The sequence below is a fragment of the Anopheles cruzii genome, chromosome 2 (assembly GCF_943734635.1).
Source record: "Anopheles cruzii chromosome 2, idAnoCruzAS_RS32_06, whole genome shotgun sequence".
In the NCBI taxonomy this organism is placed as follows: domain Eukaryota; kingdom Metazoa; phylum Arthropoda; class Insecta; order Diptera; family Culicidae; genus Anopheles; species Anopheles cruzii.
Window position 1 is genome coordinate 28,338,428 of NC_069144.1, and position 16,337 is coordinate 28,354,764.

General features: G+C 44.7%; 4 protein-coding genes across 4 annotated transcripts; 2 read left to right on the forward strand and 2 right to left on the reverse strand.

Moving 5' to 3' along the window:
- Window positions 1–4,211: 4,211 nt before the first annotated feature.
- Window positions 4,212–6,798, reverse strand: LOC128268995 (pyruvate dehydrogenase E1 component subunit beta, mitochondrial). Its single transcript, XM_053006319.1, has 6 exons — window positions 6,448–6,798; window positions 5,898–6,059; window positions 5,654–5,840; window positions 5,242–5,586; window positions 5,089–5,169; window positions 4,212–5,003 (listed from the first exon to the last, which is right to left on the reverse strand). The coding sequence occupies exons 1-6, from the start codon at window positions 6,628–6,630 to the stop codon at window positions 4,900–4,902; spliced, it is 1,062 nt and encodes a 353-aa protein (XP_052862279.1). The 5' UTR covers window positions 6,631–6,798; the 3' UTR covers window positions 4,212–4,899.
- A 361-nt stretch (window positions 6,799–7,159) lies between these two features.
- Window positions 7,160–9,515, forward strand: LOC128267228 (origin recognition complex subunit 3). The gene is made up of 4 exons (XM_053004027.1): window positions 7,160–7,186; window positions 7,253–7,851; window positions 7,915–9,282; window positions 9,376–9,515. Exons 1-4 carry the CDS (start codon window positions 7,160–7,162, stop codon window positions 9,470–9,472), a joined length of 2,091 nt encoding a protein of 696 aa, XP_052859987.1. The 3' UTR covers window positions 9,473–9,515.
- LOC128278802 (TRAF3-interacting protein 1-like) lies at window positions 9,481–13,892 on the reverse strand. The gene is made up of 3 exons (XM_053017530.1): window positions 13,783–13,892; window positions 13,127–13,716; window positions 9,481–11,389 (listed from the first exon to the last, which is right to left on the reverse strand). The coding sequence occupies exons 1-3, from the start codon at window positions 13,837–13,839 to the stop codon at window positions 9,577–9,579; spliced, it is 2,460 nt and encodes an 819-aa protein (XP_052873490.1). The 5' UTR covers window positions 13,840–13,892; the 3' UTR covers window positions 9,481–9,576.
- Window positions 13,893–14,627: 735 nt separating this feature from the next.
- Window positions 14,628–16,221, forward strand: LOC128278320 (ubiquinone biosynthesis monooxygenase COQ6, mitochondrial). Its single transcript, XM_053017026.1, has one exon. It carries the CDS (start codon window positions 14,735–14,737, stop codon window positions 16,148–16,150), a length of 1,416 nt encoding a protein of 471 aa, XP_052872986.1. The 5' UTR covers window positions 14,628–14,734; the 3' UTR covers window positions 16,151–16,221.
- The last annotated feature ends 116 nt before the right edge of the window (window positions 16,222–16,337 follow it).

A 16,337-nucleotide genomic window follows, 5' to 3' on the forward strand; every position in this document is an offset into this window, starting at 1 on the left:
TCTCGGACTACGTATATCCGATTTTCGATTTTTTTGTGGAGTTAGGTTACTACACATGTCAGTAACTTATGGTGAAAAGTTCGGCCATTTTGAGTAATCAGTCAATTTTTGACAGCTGTTTTGCTTGGACGTGTTTTGGCTCATCGTCGATTTTTGTCTCTTCCAAAAAATGGATGGCAAAGAATCTTTATCAAATTCTGTGTGAAAAACTAAATTAAGAGCTCGGACGCAATCGAAATGTTGGCTGTGGCTCATGGTGAAGCTTTTAAGACCAAAAGCATTGCTTATCGGTAGTTCAAAATTTTGTCAGAGGTCCGAGAAGATGTGAACTTCCAAAAGCCAAGTTTGGTCGAATGTGAACAGTTTGCTTAGAATTTTCTTCGATTGCATGGTCGTGGTGCATTATGAGTTATTGCCAGAGGATAGAATGGTCAATAAAGAATATTTCCTGCAAGTTATGCGCAATTCGTCCGAAGCAATCCGTTACGAATGCCCGAATTTGTGGGAAACCCGAAATTGGTTGTCGCGCCCCTCCTCACACATCGTGGTTTCTGCGCGAATTTTTGGCCAAAACAACACACTAATGATGCCAAAGCTATCGTATTCTCTAGATTTGGCCCCCTGTAACTATTTCCTGTTTTTTCCTTTTTCCAAAACTCAAATTACAGCTTCGTGGTCTATTACTTTTGGAGTACACAAAAATCGACGATGAGCCAAAACACGTCCAAGCAAAACAGCTGTCAAAAATTGACTGATTACTCAAAATGGCCGAACTTTTCACCATAAGTTACTGACATGTGTAGTAACCTAACTCCACAAAAAAATCGAAAATCGGATATACGTAGCCCGAGAAAATTCAAATGTCGCGAAAATTATTGATCACACCTCGTATATGAGAAGCAACAGAAGACGTAGCACCATTTTCGCCGCTTTGTTGTTTGCTACTTTGCAGCTCACAATACATAAACTATGATGCTTGTAATTTTATCCATACGTTAAGTCGCAACGTGGCCTAAAAAGCACCATGCGAAAGGAGTAAAAGCACCTAGGTATGGCAATTTTTCTCAGCATAAAGGGCACAAACTATGTTACAAATAAAACAATTTGTTGTATTCATGTTAGTAATGTGGAATCAAGTGACATTGCTCTGACAGGGGAACTGATAAAAATTGTGAAACAAAACTAAATCAAGCACAAACTTGGTTTGTTTTTAATCTTAGAAGAAAGGACCGGGCCGTATTTATAGCAGAAACTTGTTGCATCAATAGAAATTCGAAATTGTGTCCTGCGTTTTCGCAACACGAGATTGGTCGAGATGCAGGTGGTCAATCAATTGTACTAGGTGTATGCATGAAAAATCGGGAACTTAAAAAGATGGCTGTACCTGCCGATTGGGACTTCCCAGTTTTGCTGTTCTTTCATCATTACCTTGTGTTGACATCAGGTAAATGATTTCAGGTCGAAAAAAAAATTATTTCGGTTTGCAACCCATCAGTGAAAGGGTTAAACTATGTCAACTTTTGTGCCTGAAAATGACGGTTTGCGGGGATTATAATTTTTCTGCCCCTGTTGAAGAAAACTACTTCGGAACCGCACCAAATGCTTGTCGGGACTTGTGTTTGGAAGATCGCAGTGCTTTGAGTGGTTTAAAAAGTTTCAAAATGGCGATTTTGACTTAACAAAAAAAAGCGTCGAAGGACTCCAAAAAACGGACTTTCTGATGGGACAGAAAGTTGTGGTGTTTCACAAGCTCCTAAAATCTGATGCAAACGTTAATTCCGATCACTACTGATAACAAATGATCAATTTGAACCATGCATTGATCGAAAAACGACCAAAATGCAATTCTAGTGGGGGCGCCTGGTGGCCCGTAGAATCAAGCACCAGGCGCCCAACAAACAAAACTGTTTCAGGATACTATCAAATCACTTGGATGGGAGCTGCTATCCCTCCCCGCGTTATTCACCAGACTTGGTTCTTTCCGAATATCATTCATTTTCCTCGATAGGACACGTATTGGCTGAGCAGCCCTTCGTTTTTCCACGAGGAAGTCGAAATTGGATGACTAATTAGTTTACTTAAAAAAAAGAAGAATTCTTTCGCCTGGGAATCCACGATTTAGCAGAGAGATAGGAGAAATGTATAGCTAGCGATGGCACATACTTTGAATAAAATAGAAATTTGCATAAAAATTTTATAAACGTTTTTTGTGTGATAACAAATCCCGATTTTTCATGCATACACCTAGTATACTGTTACTTTCCCCCTAAACATTTACTTATGGCTAATGACGATATGAAAGTGCACAAAATCTAAGCGTTCTAATACCTTTTGCATAATCTGTCACTGGTAGTATATGAAATTAACCGAGCAAAGATATAAGCGAACGCTATTTAGTTATGTTTGTTGTGCCAATACCAAACAATAACTATGGCCGATTAAAGTTACGGTTCAATACTACTAATTTTTTAAATTTCTTTTTATCGTTTTTTTTTCTTTTCTCTACATTACATTGTTATTGTATTTAGCCAAGCAAAATTCTATACACAACAATGAATCGAGTTAGAAGACCAGCAAACATTAAAGCCACAAAGCATCACAACTCCAACCAGGATACAGGTTTAATGCTACTCCCTGTATCGGAACGGTGAAGGACACTAAGAGGGCCTAAAATTTTGACGATGTGAACGCATGGTTGAGCAAATCATGCCCCGTCTATTGGCGCACCGGAGGAACAAAGAGCACAACAATCTCGGGGGAGTACGTAAGGGAAGCTTAAGGAAAATCTATAAAAGATCTATCGTTACGCCTTGATGGCTTCAAAAAAAAACCTATTGCCCATGCCGCACGGTCAATAACAGTCACACTAAAGCTTCGTATGTCGGCAAGTTTGTTGCGTTTTTGTGAAAACTAAGCAAAAAATGTGCTGAAAAAGCTCAATCAGTCTTCGGACACCCGACACGAACAGAGTGGCGAAACCGTTGATATTGTCAACGTTCATGGTAGCAGACAAGCCGATACTAGTAGTAGTAGTAGAAGTAGCGGTGATAAGATTGTCGGTGATTCTCCATCATTCTCTGAAACATGCCGCGCAAGCCACATGCCTATGTTTATAAAAGAATTCGCTATTCAAGGCCAAGACATGACCATTCAGAAACTCTACTAAAGAGATACCGCAATTATTGTGTTATTAATGCATTCCCGCCATCCAAGCATAGTTTTCATGGTTTTCCGTACTGAAGTTTGAAATTTTTTAAACTTGTGTTAACTTCTTTTGAGACTTTATGCGAACGTTGTCGCTTCAGCTGAGCTTTTGCTGAGAATATTAGTGTGGCCAGATTTTCGTTGTACAAAAATCTGAGACATCATGGCAATGGCGCATAAAATTTTCAATTAAAACGACATAAATATTCACAGACACCGCGGCGGTCTGTCCGGGACCTTGAGTTTACGTTCACATCCGAGATTAAACCCACCACCCCCGGCACAAAGCTTCTTACCGAACGTGGGGACATTCTGAGATGTATGTTCCGGCTTACGAAACATAGACACACAGAAGTCATAAAAAAACTACATAAAACATTTCATAGCCAAACGCAGCGACAGAAGGTTGCGTAATAGAAAGCGCCGCGGCAAACATATCGGCGGACACTGTTCGGAGGCATTTGAAGGATGTTTGAAAAGTTTATTTGTTTAAGACTGTTCTCCAAATGTGAGGCCAAGTATAAAAGTTTGGAGAGCGGCCTAACTATGGAGTGAGTCTGTAACAAAGAATTGAAACAAATCTTTTTTTGTTCTTCACGTGTCTTCAAACCCTCTCCTGCCTAGTCTTCGTGTATAGGCAAACACATGTGGCTGAGTTTGCAAAGGAACCAAAGTAAGGAAATCACATAATTATGCAATCTTAAGCGAGAACGGTTCAGCCAAGCAGACCAATTTGTTTCTCTTGTAATAATTAACTGTGTTTATTGGCAGTTTACCTTGTGACTTCACTTTCCAAAACTAGACCTGCGTGTCCGACGAACGTCAGTTGATGAAGAACAGCCTTTTTTTTATAAAGCTGTGCATTACAATAATAAAACCAAAACCATAGATGAGTCCCTGAGAGAAGTATTTTTCAACTAAATTTATTTGACCCAGCTTCACTTCTTACTTACGAAAGGCAGATTTCATTGCTGTTCTAATGCTTTCACCATTCGGTCACCGTCGTGTCTTGGCGTAACTGTCTTGTATTTCATGGCTTCGTGGCTAGTTTATATACAAATTTGTGTACGTAGAACTGACGCGATTGATTCTTGGTATTCGTTACCTTAATGCGTAATGGTGGTTCGCTGGCTGACTTTTTCACTGTTGTTGACATGAACGGTTTTTTAATACACGGCGAGATTTAGCGATCGCTGATGGCAATGGGTAAGAGATTTTGTAATGGGCAGTTAAGTTTAGAAGTTGTGGTAATATGTTCAGTTACGTTCAGGCCGTTCGATGCGTTGACGGGTGGTCGAAAAGATAAAAGAAATAAACTACACCAAAGATTAATAAATTAGCAGTAGGTTCGCGAATTCGTGGTCACTTCTCCTTTCGCTAGTGCACATCATGCAGATTAAGTTTGCTGATCGCTCGATTACATTTTTTGTGATGGTACTTGTTCAGGAAGGAAGGCTCCCAATTAGCTTTATATGCGTTAACGCTACGCCGAATGAAGGAGATAAAACGGGACTTTAAGTCCATACAGTCTGCTATACAATTTGACCAATTTCTGCCTTGCATTTTTGCTTACAACTCAATTGCGACACCAAACATTGTGCATCTACTTTACAATGAACCTTCGCTACTTGGTATGCTCGACTGGGTCGTAAAGGAGGGTCGGTGATGTTCCGGATGGAGTGGCTGAGATTTACTTTACTTCACACCTAGCACCTTATTGACGGCACTCACTACATCAGGTACTTGTGGCAGGGCAGCAGCTTCAAGCGTCTTGGCATACGGCATTGGCACATCAACACCTGTTTGTAGAAGATGTTACAAAGATTTTACAAAATTTAGAACAGAAATTTGGCGGCAAATAAGCGATTGGAAAACTACACCTACCAGTTACACGCCAAACAGGGGCATCTAAATGGAAGAACGTTTCGTGTTCCATAATTCGTGCACAAATTTCCGATCCAATGCCTGCGAAAGAGGATCATACAGTTTGGTTTAGAAGAAATACAACCATCAACAACCGCTAAATGGATCACATACCGCTTTGCGGCCATCCCTGCTCCACCGTCACTAGGTGGTGAGTCTTTTGCACCGACTTGAAGATGGTCTCCGAATCGAGGGGACGCAGTGATCGTAGGTTGATGACCTCGGCCTCGATGCCTTTACCGGCCAATTCATTCGCCGCTTGCATGGCAGTTTCAACCGATTTCGAGTGGGCCACTAGGGTAACGTGTTTTCCCGGGCGCATAATCTTCGCCTTCCCGATTGGCAGAATGAAGTTTTTGTCCAGCACCTGATCCGAAACTGGATAGCTTACACCGTATACCATTTCGTTCTCTAGTACAACTACCGGATCGGGGTCACGAATAGCTGCCTTCAGAAGACCTACCGGTAAGAAAAGGGACCAGATGAACCATCGCGTATCGCTCATTAATCAGGAAATTGGTCTTACCCTTTGCATCCTCGCTATCGTATGGCGATACAACTTTCAGTCCGGGGCAGTGCGAGTACCAAGCACCGAAGCATTGCGAGTGCTGTGCGGCAACACCGGCGGCCGCGCCGTTCGGTCCGCGGAACACGATCGGTACGTTCACAGTACCGGCTGACATGTAGAATGTTTTCGCAGCGGAGTTGATGACCTGAAATCGAACAGCACGATGAAGATGAAATGCTTCCCCGGGATTCCCTGATCTTACCTGATCAATGGCCTGCATTGAAAAGTTGAATGTCATAAACTCGCACACTGGTCGTAGACCGGCCATCGCCGCACCGACAGCAATACCGGCGAAGCCCATTTCCGTGATCGGTGTGTCGATCACGCGCTTATCTCCGTACTTCTTCCACAACCCACGGGAAACCTGATCGCGAAAAAGCCGACCGTAAACAAACAGTGGTAAACATCACGCCAATACGTCCGCCAAATGACGACGTATAGCATAAGTGTATGTGTGCCGCTCCAACATACGCACGCCAGCGACGGCAATACGTCCTTTCGGGCGATTAGATAACCTTCACCGAGATACGCTTGCCTTTCCCGATGCTTACTTCCGTTCTAGGTACATAATAATAGATTTTCAACGCGACGGACAATCGACGGAAAACCGTCGAGTCCGGTGTTTTTCTTGTCCTCTCCTGTCTAGTGCGGTGTGAATTGGATTGCTATGTTTACGTAATCGGACCTTTCAAGCCCGCGAAGGCCAGGGCAAAAGAACCAAACGAGCAACCGGTCGGAACTAGTTCCCTTACCTTGTATGCCCCGTCATACTGTGCCACCTCTTCCCCCAGCAGGAACACCTTCTCGTCGCGTTCCATTTCCTCGTCGAGCGCGGCGTTGAGGGCATCGCGGACGGTCAGCTGCTGGGCTGCAAGTACCTTGGAGGTCGAAAAGGATCGGCGCGAAAGATTGCGCACGGTGTTGGCTAGCATCATCGTGAGCGTTTGATTTTGCTGGCACTTTCGTGAACGATTAGAATGGGTCGATCAGAAACAAACAATCCAGCAACAATGCCCGCGGAAAGGGTCACTCGAAGTACTTCGTCCTCGCGGTTCGATTTCGAACGTTTGGCCGACGTTCGCCAATTTTTTACTCTCGCGACCGCTTGTTTCGCTCAACAACAGCTCTCACCAACATTCACGCAATTCACGGATTGTCACTAGAGCTGTCATTGGCAGTCTCGTACACTTTTTTATGGTATTTCTTTGTTTTACGTGGTAATGTTATGTGCTTAAAACATTGTGGGCGAAAAAAGATTATTTATTAATGCACATTGTTAATATTCTGAGCATTTGGAACAGTAGGAAAAAGACACAAACTGAACATCTGAAACCCCTTTAATTTGTAAACAAAGTGGAGCACGGTCGTAAAGAAGTCTGACAGTTCGCCGGCTTTGACAATTTAACGCTATCTGACGCCGTTTGATTTTGCGCGCTCATTTTCATTTGTTTTCAGCTCTTGACGATGGATTTAACAAATTCGGTTTCGAAGGTACGCTTAAATTCCTTCAGTGCATCGATTTTGGGTGAACTAATTGCAGCACTTGGTTAATTTCAGGGTGTTTTCGTGTTCAAAAACGGTGCCACTCGCGCGAAGGGACGTAAAAAGGCGAAACCGTGCCAAAGTTTTCTGGAGAATGAAGTTACCAAACAACTTTGGTTTCAGGGCTACCGTAAGGATTGGGACCGTTTGCAGGCTATGATTGAACAGCTGCAGTGCGGCAGTTACGGCAAAATCCTGGATGATCTACTAGCGTTCGTCGAAAATTGTTACTTTGCGCAGGATTACGATGGCGCCCTTCCCACCGCAGCTCTTTTGACTGGTATCAACCAAATAGACCACTTGTCGCAGTTCGAAAAGCTTGCGGATAATATACGGAACAACACATTCTCCAATGTTGTCATACTTCAATCGCGAGATGGTTCCACCATCAAGCACGCAATCGAAACCATTGTTGAGGGATTCATAGAGGACCAAACAAGCGATTGCCCCGAAGAGAAATTGCTGCGCAAAAACCAACTCAACTTGTCCGTTCTGAAAGCGTGGTACTTGGAAAAGCAACACCAAAGGGAGAGGAAGCCCAATCTTACCATCATCCTGCCGGATTTTGAGCTATTCAATCCAAAAGTTTTGCAAGATCTGATACTGATATTAAAGTAAGTAACCGAGACTAAATACGGCGATGATAATTGTACTAACGACACGTATCTTTGCCACAGTTCCTGCGGCCACAATCTACCGTTGGTGCTCATCTTCGGGGTCGCCACGGCAATAACTACAATCCATAATGTGTTGCCGTACCACGTAATGAGTAAGATAAAGCTGAGCACCTTTCAATCGGAACCGTCGATAACCAACCTGAACATACTGCTGGACCATGTGCTACTGACGCCGTACTGTCCGTTCCACCTGTCTGGAAAATCTTTTAAACTGCTGTTGGACATCTTTCTGTTCTACGATTTTTCCGTCAACGGTTTTGTGCAAGGCTTCAAGTATGCTTACCTCGAGCACTACTTTCAGCGACCGATTCACGCCTTGTGTACCGTCGTCAGGGACGAAGATGATCTTACCGCAATGATCGATCAACTAAGCGCAAGCGAATTGGAAGAAATTCGTCAACTGCCATCCGTTAGGCCATTTGTAGAATCTCTGCAAGACCCACAGGCGGTTATCAACTTTTTCAACGATGACCGACACTTGAGAACTGTGCTTCCAGCGATGTTGGTACGGGTGCACAACTATTGGTTCACTTTTCACTGTGCTCTCGAAATCCTGCGATCCCTCGTGGGTGATCTTCCAAAAGCACCGCTGGGTAAGCAGCTGCGGGATCTCTACTGCTGCGCGGTGTCCTCCGATATTACTGCTCTGCCCGAGTTCAAAGAGTGCCTTCAGCTGCTTTCGTTCCTATCTAAGGAAGAAATGTTGCAGAAGATCAAAGCGGTGCTGGACGTTGTCCTGAATTATGTGACCCGCAACGATCAACTCAGCACGGAAGGTTGCCTCCTTTACGATGTAGCACCCCTCGAGGAGCTGGCCAATGGGTTGGCAGTGCTGGCGGATGAACTTGTTGCTGCTACCTATGATCTGCTTCCCGGTGAACAGGGCAACGATCAGAAGCAGCTGCTTTCACCTGGCATGGGAAGGCAAGAGTTACGCGAAAAACTGCTCACTGCCGCACGCCACAACAAGCAAGAATCGGGCGTTACGCGAACCATGGGCCGTCTGATGGATTACCTTGGGGCGAAAATTTTCCAGCGCTTCTTGCGTCCCCCGTTCAGCCAGTCTATGCCATTGATCGAGCTTTTCCTGTTCACCGATACTACCGCGCTCCGTAGGCACATTATCGGTGCGCCAAGAGGTGCCGTGCACACCGCTCTCAATAACCCGCAGTACTACACGCAGTGCGATTGTTGTGCCCTAGAGGACTCTGCAAGTATTGTGCCGTCATTGCCGGATCTCTCGGTCGCCTACAAGCTGCACCTGGAGTGTGGACGAATGATTAACCTGTTCGATTGGTTGCAAGCTTTCCGTACCGTCGTTGATGAAGCCAACACCGAAGAGGAGCAGCAGGTAGACCCCAAAATACAGTAAGTATCGAAGCAAATATTGGAGCAGCACGTACGAGTGCTTCTGATATCGTAACTGTGATAACTCACATTCTTTTTCCTTCAATTGCATAGAGCCCGCTTTACTCGTGCCGTCGCAGAGCTACAGTTTCTTGGTTTTATTAAAACATCAAAAAAGAAAACCGATCACGTAACAAGGCTTACGTGGTGAACTCTGGAGAAAAGGTTGAATTAAAGACAATGTGCTGATACTCGTATTTATTTGCATTCTTAGTTAAATCATTAATAAAAAGCACGATCCCGCCGAGGGAATTGCTAAACTTTGCGTCTCGTTATGTACACTCGCATGTAGGTGGGACTTTCCTTAACAACGCGCATTTCGCGTACGAAGTTTACAGGTCCTTCCGGCGTATGGTACTGGCCGTGCGTTCGCAGGATCGACTCTTTCTTCACCCATTGATTCTGTTGTTCATCCGGTTGGTCGACAGTTTCATTTTCTTTGCAAGAACTTGTCCTACCAACGTGTGCCGGAGACTGATCTTGCGCTGGCTGATCGCAGACATCGGCCGTCTTACCTTCTGCAGGCGGCACACGCTTGCGGTTGGGCTGATCAGCCGCAACGCCGTTTGATTTTCCATCAGTCGTCTTAGCGTCGTTCATGTAATTATGATCACTAAGCTCATTTTTCTCGCCGCTGGGGGAACTCGGTGCCAAAGTCCTACAATGCGCGTCGCCAGTATTTAAGACTTTCTTTTTACGTACGATTTTCAATTCCCTTTTTTGCTGTTTGTCACACTTGAGAGAATCACCTTTCTCGTTCTGATGACCCGCATCCGACGGACTCGGAGATGTGTTTTCTTCGCACGGTTCCAATTTCACAGCGTTTGCAGATTCATTTTCAAAGCCACTGAGGTTTAGCGATTCGTCAAAGCACAGTTTGTCTACTGTTTGCGGAAAAGAAGTGTCCATTATTGACGAACCCTGGTCAGCCTCACCGTCGATAGCTTCTGATTTGATTGGGGTTTGCAACAAAGAATCCATAATGAGCTGAATCGACGAGTTGGCATCGAAATCTGATTCCGACATCGGTGTATGTTTGAGCGGTGTTCCTAAAGACTTCGCGGGCGAATGCAACACCACCATCGGTGTCGGTCTTATGGGGGAATTCAGGTTCGTCGAGGATCGACGCTTGGTAGCGGAAGCTTGATCGTAATCGAGCGCTGAAACGATCGGCAAGGAAATGGATGAAAAGTATGTCGAAGAAAGCGTCGTCGTGCTCAGTTGCGAATCTGCTGAGTTATTGTCGGTCTTGGGTCGTTTGCCCAAAGCCGAACTAGCATCCAACGAGATTCTACGTTTTCTATTGTTTTTGGGAGCGTCCGTGCTACTATTGCTGCTTGGTGACAGAGATTTTATTGCCTCTAGAGTATCGATCGATTTTGTTGACCGTGATTCATCCTTCGAACGGCTTGAGTTGGTAACCGTGCTTTGATTCTGAGGTTCCTTCTGTGATAAACCGCTTTTAAGGTTCGTAAAAACGGCATTTGAGTTTTTCGCGATGTAATAAGGAACTGAGTCTGTAAGACTTAGATCAGTGCGGGTAGCTTTGAACAATTCCTCTTTTTTGTTTTCTTCAATAACACTCGCCGAAGGCACCAAGCTCGTTGAGTTTGGTACTTCATCGGTGTCGTACGATTCATATTCTTTGCTAAAGCTCATAAAGTAGGATTGCAATGGTGTTAACGTTGGGTTGCTGTTACTCGATGGTCCAACCAAACTTTCTGACTCAACGGGAGCAATATTGCTGCTTTCTATTGTAGGTTCGGGAATCTGCATCACGGATGATTGATCTTCAACTGCTGAGTTTCCGATCGATGGTGCCACCGATTCTGATTCTGTGTGTAACTCATTGCAAACGGTACCGCTGGCTGGTTTCACAGTTCCGTCGTCTACTGCACAACCCTTCATAACATCTCCAATATTCTCTCCATTTGAACGAGGTTCCGAGGATTCTTTAGGATTCACCGTACTCACATTTTCATCGTCAGTTTTGAACTGCGGTCGACTTTTATTTTCCTCATCAATCACACCTATTTCCGGCGGGTCCTTGATTGGAATTACTACCGTACTGTCAACGTTCGTCATGGCACCACTCAATGGAGATTTTCGTACATGTTTTTTTATGTTTGAACAGGCTTCTCCTTCCAAACGAGAAACCTTACATTTCTCTACGGACCTTATGAAAGATGCAGCTTCCTTCTTTAGTTGGGCGATCCTAAGGTTCACTGGTTTGGCCAAACATTTACCAGGCGATGGCAAGAGCGGTTCTTCGTCCCAATTGTTGTCACTATCCAACGTTCGATTTTTCCGCTCTGATCTTTTCCTCTCAGATACTCTTTTTGGTGTAACCGAGCATTCGGCTTTTGACGAGCTCTTTAAGCGCCTTCGACTTTCAGGCTCACAGTTAAGTGTCCGATTATCAGTAACATCAATATTCTTAGTTCCTGCTATTGCATCAACAGCATCGGCAGCTTTTTGTATTGAACCCTCACTGTCTTGACGGTTTAAGTTCTTAGCAGTTTGCTTCATTATACCGTTTTGGTTAACTTTGTCGGAATTTAACGGCTGTTCCATACGGCTTTCAGTGGTAGTGTGTCGGTTGGTCGCGATTGCTGTATTATATGCAACGGGAGATGATTCTTGCTCCTGAAAAACTGCATCTTTATCTTTTTGTGGTGGATTCGCACATTTTCGCCTCGTGCGCTTAGCAACCGCGACGGCTTCCAAGTTTTTTGAACTTGTTTCTGAGTTGGATCTTTCTACACTTTTACTTATCGGTTCTGGATTTTCTTCAGCGGGAGTGTCAACAATTAGCGATGTAGCATGTAACTCCAATTGCACTGCACTTGCCTGAACTACGTCGTTCATACTTGTTGTTTGTTTTAAGCATTCTGTTGGCCCAGGGTCATCTGAAAAGGATGTGCTATCGCCTAAGGCCTTTTGTTTTGGATGTGCTGAGGCTTGTACATCCGAGGAGCCATGTTCTACATTGGTAATCATGGAATCATTACGATTTGTATCCGTGACTTCTGCTCGAGAAACTTCCACTTCATTCGGTGCTTCTTCCCGTACCAACTTTGAATCGCTTACGGCGTCTTCGCTACTCTGTTTAGCGAATGGCGATGTAGGAAGCATATCTAAGTTCGCAGTTGTAGTCTCATTAAGATCGTTCTGATTTGCTGTACCGTGTGAATATTCCGTTGTATTCCCAAGGTCAGTTTTAAAGCGTGTGCTATCGCTAGAGACCTTTTGCTGATCAAATTTTGGCAAATCTGAGGAGCAATCTTCCACATCCGTACCAATGTATGGAACTGCCGGCGTTGTATTGGAATTAATACAACTTGTATGTGCGTCATTCGTTCGAGAAACTTCCTTGTTTCTCTTTGTTATTTTATGTGCCTTCGCATCGGATTCATCGTATGATGTATCTCGTTCTTTTTTCACGTGTACATCTTCCAAATTCGTTAAAATACCTCTATGGCTGCTAGTCTTGTGCATCTCATTTTGGACAAGTAATGTCGATGACTTTTCCTTCCGTCGCTGTTTTCCATGTGTTATACTTTCCTTACTGTTACTTTCCAGCGCACGTTTTTCACCGGCAAACACTTTGATATCCTCCCTCGTTGAATGCGTACTGGCGGAATTACCAAATACTAGGCTATTTCGGTCGCGATACTTCCCCTCCCTTTGATGGTCGCGTTCGCTACTTCGCTGGTCTCGAGCACTCCCACTTTGCATTGAGAAGTCATCACGATCCCGATGCCTGTCACGGGATCTTCCTCCTTGATCGCGACCCCAAGCATACTTTTCGCGATCCCGCTCTTTTTCACTGTCCCGTACGCGATATTTGTCACTGTGTCTGTCACGAGCATTTTCACGGTCCCGTTCTCGTTCTGTATCGCGAATCCTGTCTCGGTCTCTCCCTCGATCCTTCTCACGGTCGCGTTCGCGATATTTTTCACAGCGTCGATCTTGTTCACGGTTACGTTCGCGATCACGCCTGTTCTCTACTTCTTCATGACCACGGACACATTTTCTCTTCCGCTCCTGGTAATCATCTTCCATAGCTAGTTCAACTTGAACGCCAGCGTTTTGTGAGTGTACGGAAACCGTCTGTGTTCCGCGGTTGTGGGTGTTACTAGCTCGATTGGAGCTATGTTCCCTAGTGCTGTGGCTTCCCCGCCTAAAGATAGCATTATCGCATTGTTTTCGAAGGTCAGCGATGATAGTATCTTTACGTTTCAATTCCGCTTTGGCCGTTAGCAGCAGTGAAGATATATTTTCCAATAAAACACTGTTCTTGTTCAATACTTCACATTTTTGCTGCTCTTTCTTTTGAACTTGTTGCTCTAATTCGGCTATTCGGCCCAAAAGGCTTTGCACCTCCCGGCTTTGCTATAAATGGATAGAAGACGTAAGTAATGGACGGATAGAGAATCAATAAGAGGGCAGAAAAGTAACCTTCTCGGCTTCCGCGTCGCACTTGTCCAAGTCTCCGTAGATATCGAAATCATCCATCGCTTCTGAGGCCGAATCACTGTTGGGTTGCTCCAGTTCGCCTATTTCACACGAAAGGCTATCGACTTCCCGGCCGTTCTATAAAGGGATGAAACGCGTAAGTAATGAACGGAGGAACGGAGAGTCATTAAAACAACCGGAAACTAACCTTCTCGGTTTCCGCACCGGATTCGTTCAAGTCACCGTAGATATCGGATTCTTCCATCGCCTCTGAGGGCAAACCACTATTTTAGCGGCAAATCGCTGCACCATGAACTAGGAAAACTTACCAAACAAGCGACTGAAATGTCAAAATATAAACATCAATGTTCTTCTTTTTTATAGCAAGTTTAGGCACGTACGTTCTGGGCGGGAAAACTATAGAGAAACATGCAAAGAGGCTGAAAGAAAACACAAAAACAAGAATAGAGATTCTTTGAGTATTCAGACTAGCAATAAACTAGTAACTTGCCATCTCGAAGAGCTTAGTTTCCATCGGCAACGGTTGTTCTGCTCGGATGTACATATCGAAAGATCGAAAAAAAATACCAAAAAGAGAAAGAGAGGTATTGAAATCGATTATTTAGAGTTGATAGAACCAGGGAGGGGCCGTTATCCTTCAATAATAAGCGAGTAATAGCACGTTACGTGTTTGATCTCATCTCCAATAGAATTGGCCGCATGAAAAATACACCTGCAACACGTATTGTGTGATACCTTTTACATGACTCTCGTCGATAGGATCCCTATCATAGAGATCCTATTCACTTCCTATAATAGTGCAGTGCAATGACGGAAGAAAAGCATAACAGGACGAAGACGCAAGAATAACACAACAAATAATAACTTTCGCAGGATAAGTTCAATTTGTAGTCGTTCCGGATCGTAAAGTGATTGAGATTTGCCGAAAAGAAACATGAATCGAGCGTTAACTAAGTCGATGCTGCAAATCGTAGCAAAAATCAGAGAGTCAAACAATGTGCAACGACGAATGTTCGGTTCAACGCGCTGTTGTCTGTACACGAATGAGCCGGTTCGAAATACGCAGCACTTCGACATCATCATTGTTGGTGGAGGAATGGTTGGTGCTGCTCTCGCTTGCTCGCTTGCGAAAAACAGCAGGCTACAAGATAAGCAAATTTTGTTGCTAGAAGCTGCGCCGGAATGCAAGAAACCTTCCACCGACCGATACAGCAACCGCGTATCAGCAATCAACAAAGGTGCCTACCAATTAATGGAGAAAATCGGAGCTTGGGAGGAAATCAAAAACACTCGTGTCAAACCAGTTATGAAAATGCAAGTATGGGATGCTTGCTCCGATGCGTTGATAACGTTCAACTACAACGATTTTGCCGAGAACCTATCGTGGATCGTGGAGAACGACGTAGTTCTTGCGAGCATATACAACCAGCTGACGACGGTGCCAAACGTTGCGGTCCGTTACTCATCGAAAATCGCAAAATGTGATTTGATTCGGGACGGTGCTGATAAAAGTGCGGTTCAGCTAACAAATGGCGATCTGCTCACCTGTGAACTGCTGGTAGGCGCCGACGGCTATAATTCAATGGTTCGCAAGCAGATGGGTGTCCACAATTTCACGATTGCCTATGGCCAAATGGGCATCGTGTCAACGCTTCAGCTGGCTGACATTGCTCCCGGAGGCAACGTGACCGCCTGGCAGCGATTTCTTCCCACCGGTCCAATCGCACTGCTACCGCTGAATGATGAGATGAGTTCCCTTGTTTGGTCAACCAGCATTACTGAGGCGAAAAAGCTGTTGCAACTGGATGACTGTGCTTTCGTGGCTGCAGTTAATGCGGCTTTCAACAAACCGGTAGCCAGGAACACCATCGTAGACCAAGTGGTTTCAAATGTTCATTCTCTGCTCAAGCACAGCACGGGACAACGCATGGAAGCGGCTCTCACGGTACAGACGGAAGTGAAAACTTCACGTGCAGCCTTTCCCCTCGGCCTGGGTCACACCAGTACCTACGTAGCGCAGGGTGTTTGCCTAATCGGCGATGCCGCTCATCGTGTTCACCCACTAGCTGGTCAGGGGGTCAACCTAGGGTTTGGCGATGTTCAGGCGCTGACCGACGTACTGGCTGACTCGAACTATGCCGGACTTGGCCTGAGCACGGTTAGCGAACTCACGAAGTACGAACAGCAGCGGTTGAAACACAATGTTGCCATGCTGCTAACAACTCACGGCTTGCAACGACTCTACACGACGGATTTCATGCCCGCCGTTGCACTGCGCAGTGTGGGTCTTACCATCACTAACGCATTCCCACCGGTAAAGAATTTTTTAATGAATCGTGCAATGTTCTAAAACGAAGAGCGACTGGCTAGCTAGCAGGCTAGCAGGCATAGCAGAGAGTAACCAAATCATATTCACCTTCTTCAACCTACAATACAATAAAGTACTTAAAGTATTTAAAGTAGCATTTTTAGTATATGCTGTATGATGGTATGATGACAGAAATTGTTTGTGGACTAGGATAATGATTTTCATAAAA

Coding starts and splice junctions, on each gene's coding strand:
- LOC128268995 (XM_053006319.1), bottom strand. CDS start 6,630: ATGATGCTAGCCAACACCGTGCGCAATCTTTCGCGCCGATCCTTTTCG. Junction 5,841..5,897: donor CAATGCAGGCCATTGATCAG/GTAAGATCAGGG, acceptor GTTCGATTTCAG/GTCATCAACTCCGCTGCGAA. Junction 5,004..5,088: donor CCCTGTTTGGCGTGTAACTG/GTAGGTGTAGTT, acceptor TTCTACAAACAG/GTGTTGATGTGCCAATGCCG.
- LOC128267228 (XM_053004027.1), top strand. CDS start 7,160: ATGGATTTAACAAATTCGGTTTCGAAG. Junction 7,852..7,914: donor GATCTGATACTGATATTAAA/GTAAGTAACCGA, acceptor TCTTTGCCACAG/TTCCTGCGGCCACAATCTAC. Junction 9,283..9,375: donor CAGGTAGACCCCAAAATACA/GTAAGTATCGAA, acceptor TCAATTGCATAG/AGCCCGCTTTACTCGTGCCG.
- LOC128278802 (XM_053017530.1), bottom strand. CDS start 13,839: ATGGATGATTTCGATATCTACGGAGACTTGGACAAGTGCGACGCGGAA. Junction 13,717..13,782: donor GCGACGCGGAAGCCGAGAAG/GTTACTTTTCTG, acceptor ATCCATTTATAG/CAAAGCCGGGAGGTGCAAAG. Junction 11,390..13,126: donor AAAGAGCGGGATCGCGAAAA/GTATGCTTGGGG, acceptor GAACGTTGACAG/TACGGTAGTAATTCCAATCA.
- LOC128278320 (XM_053017026.1), top strand. CDS start 14,735: ATGAATCGAGCGTTAACTAAGTCGATGCTGCAAATCGTAGCAAAAATC.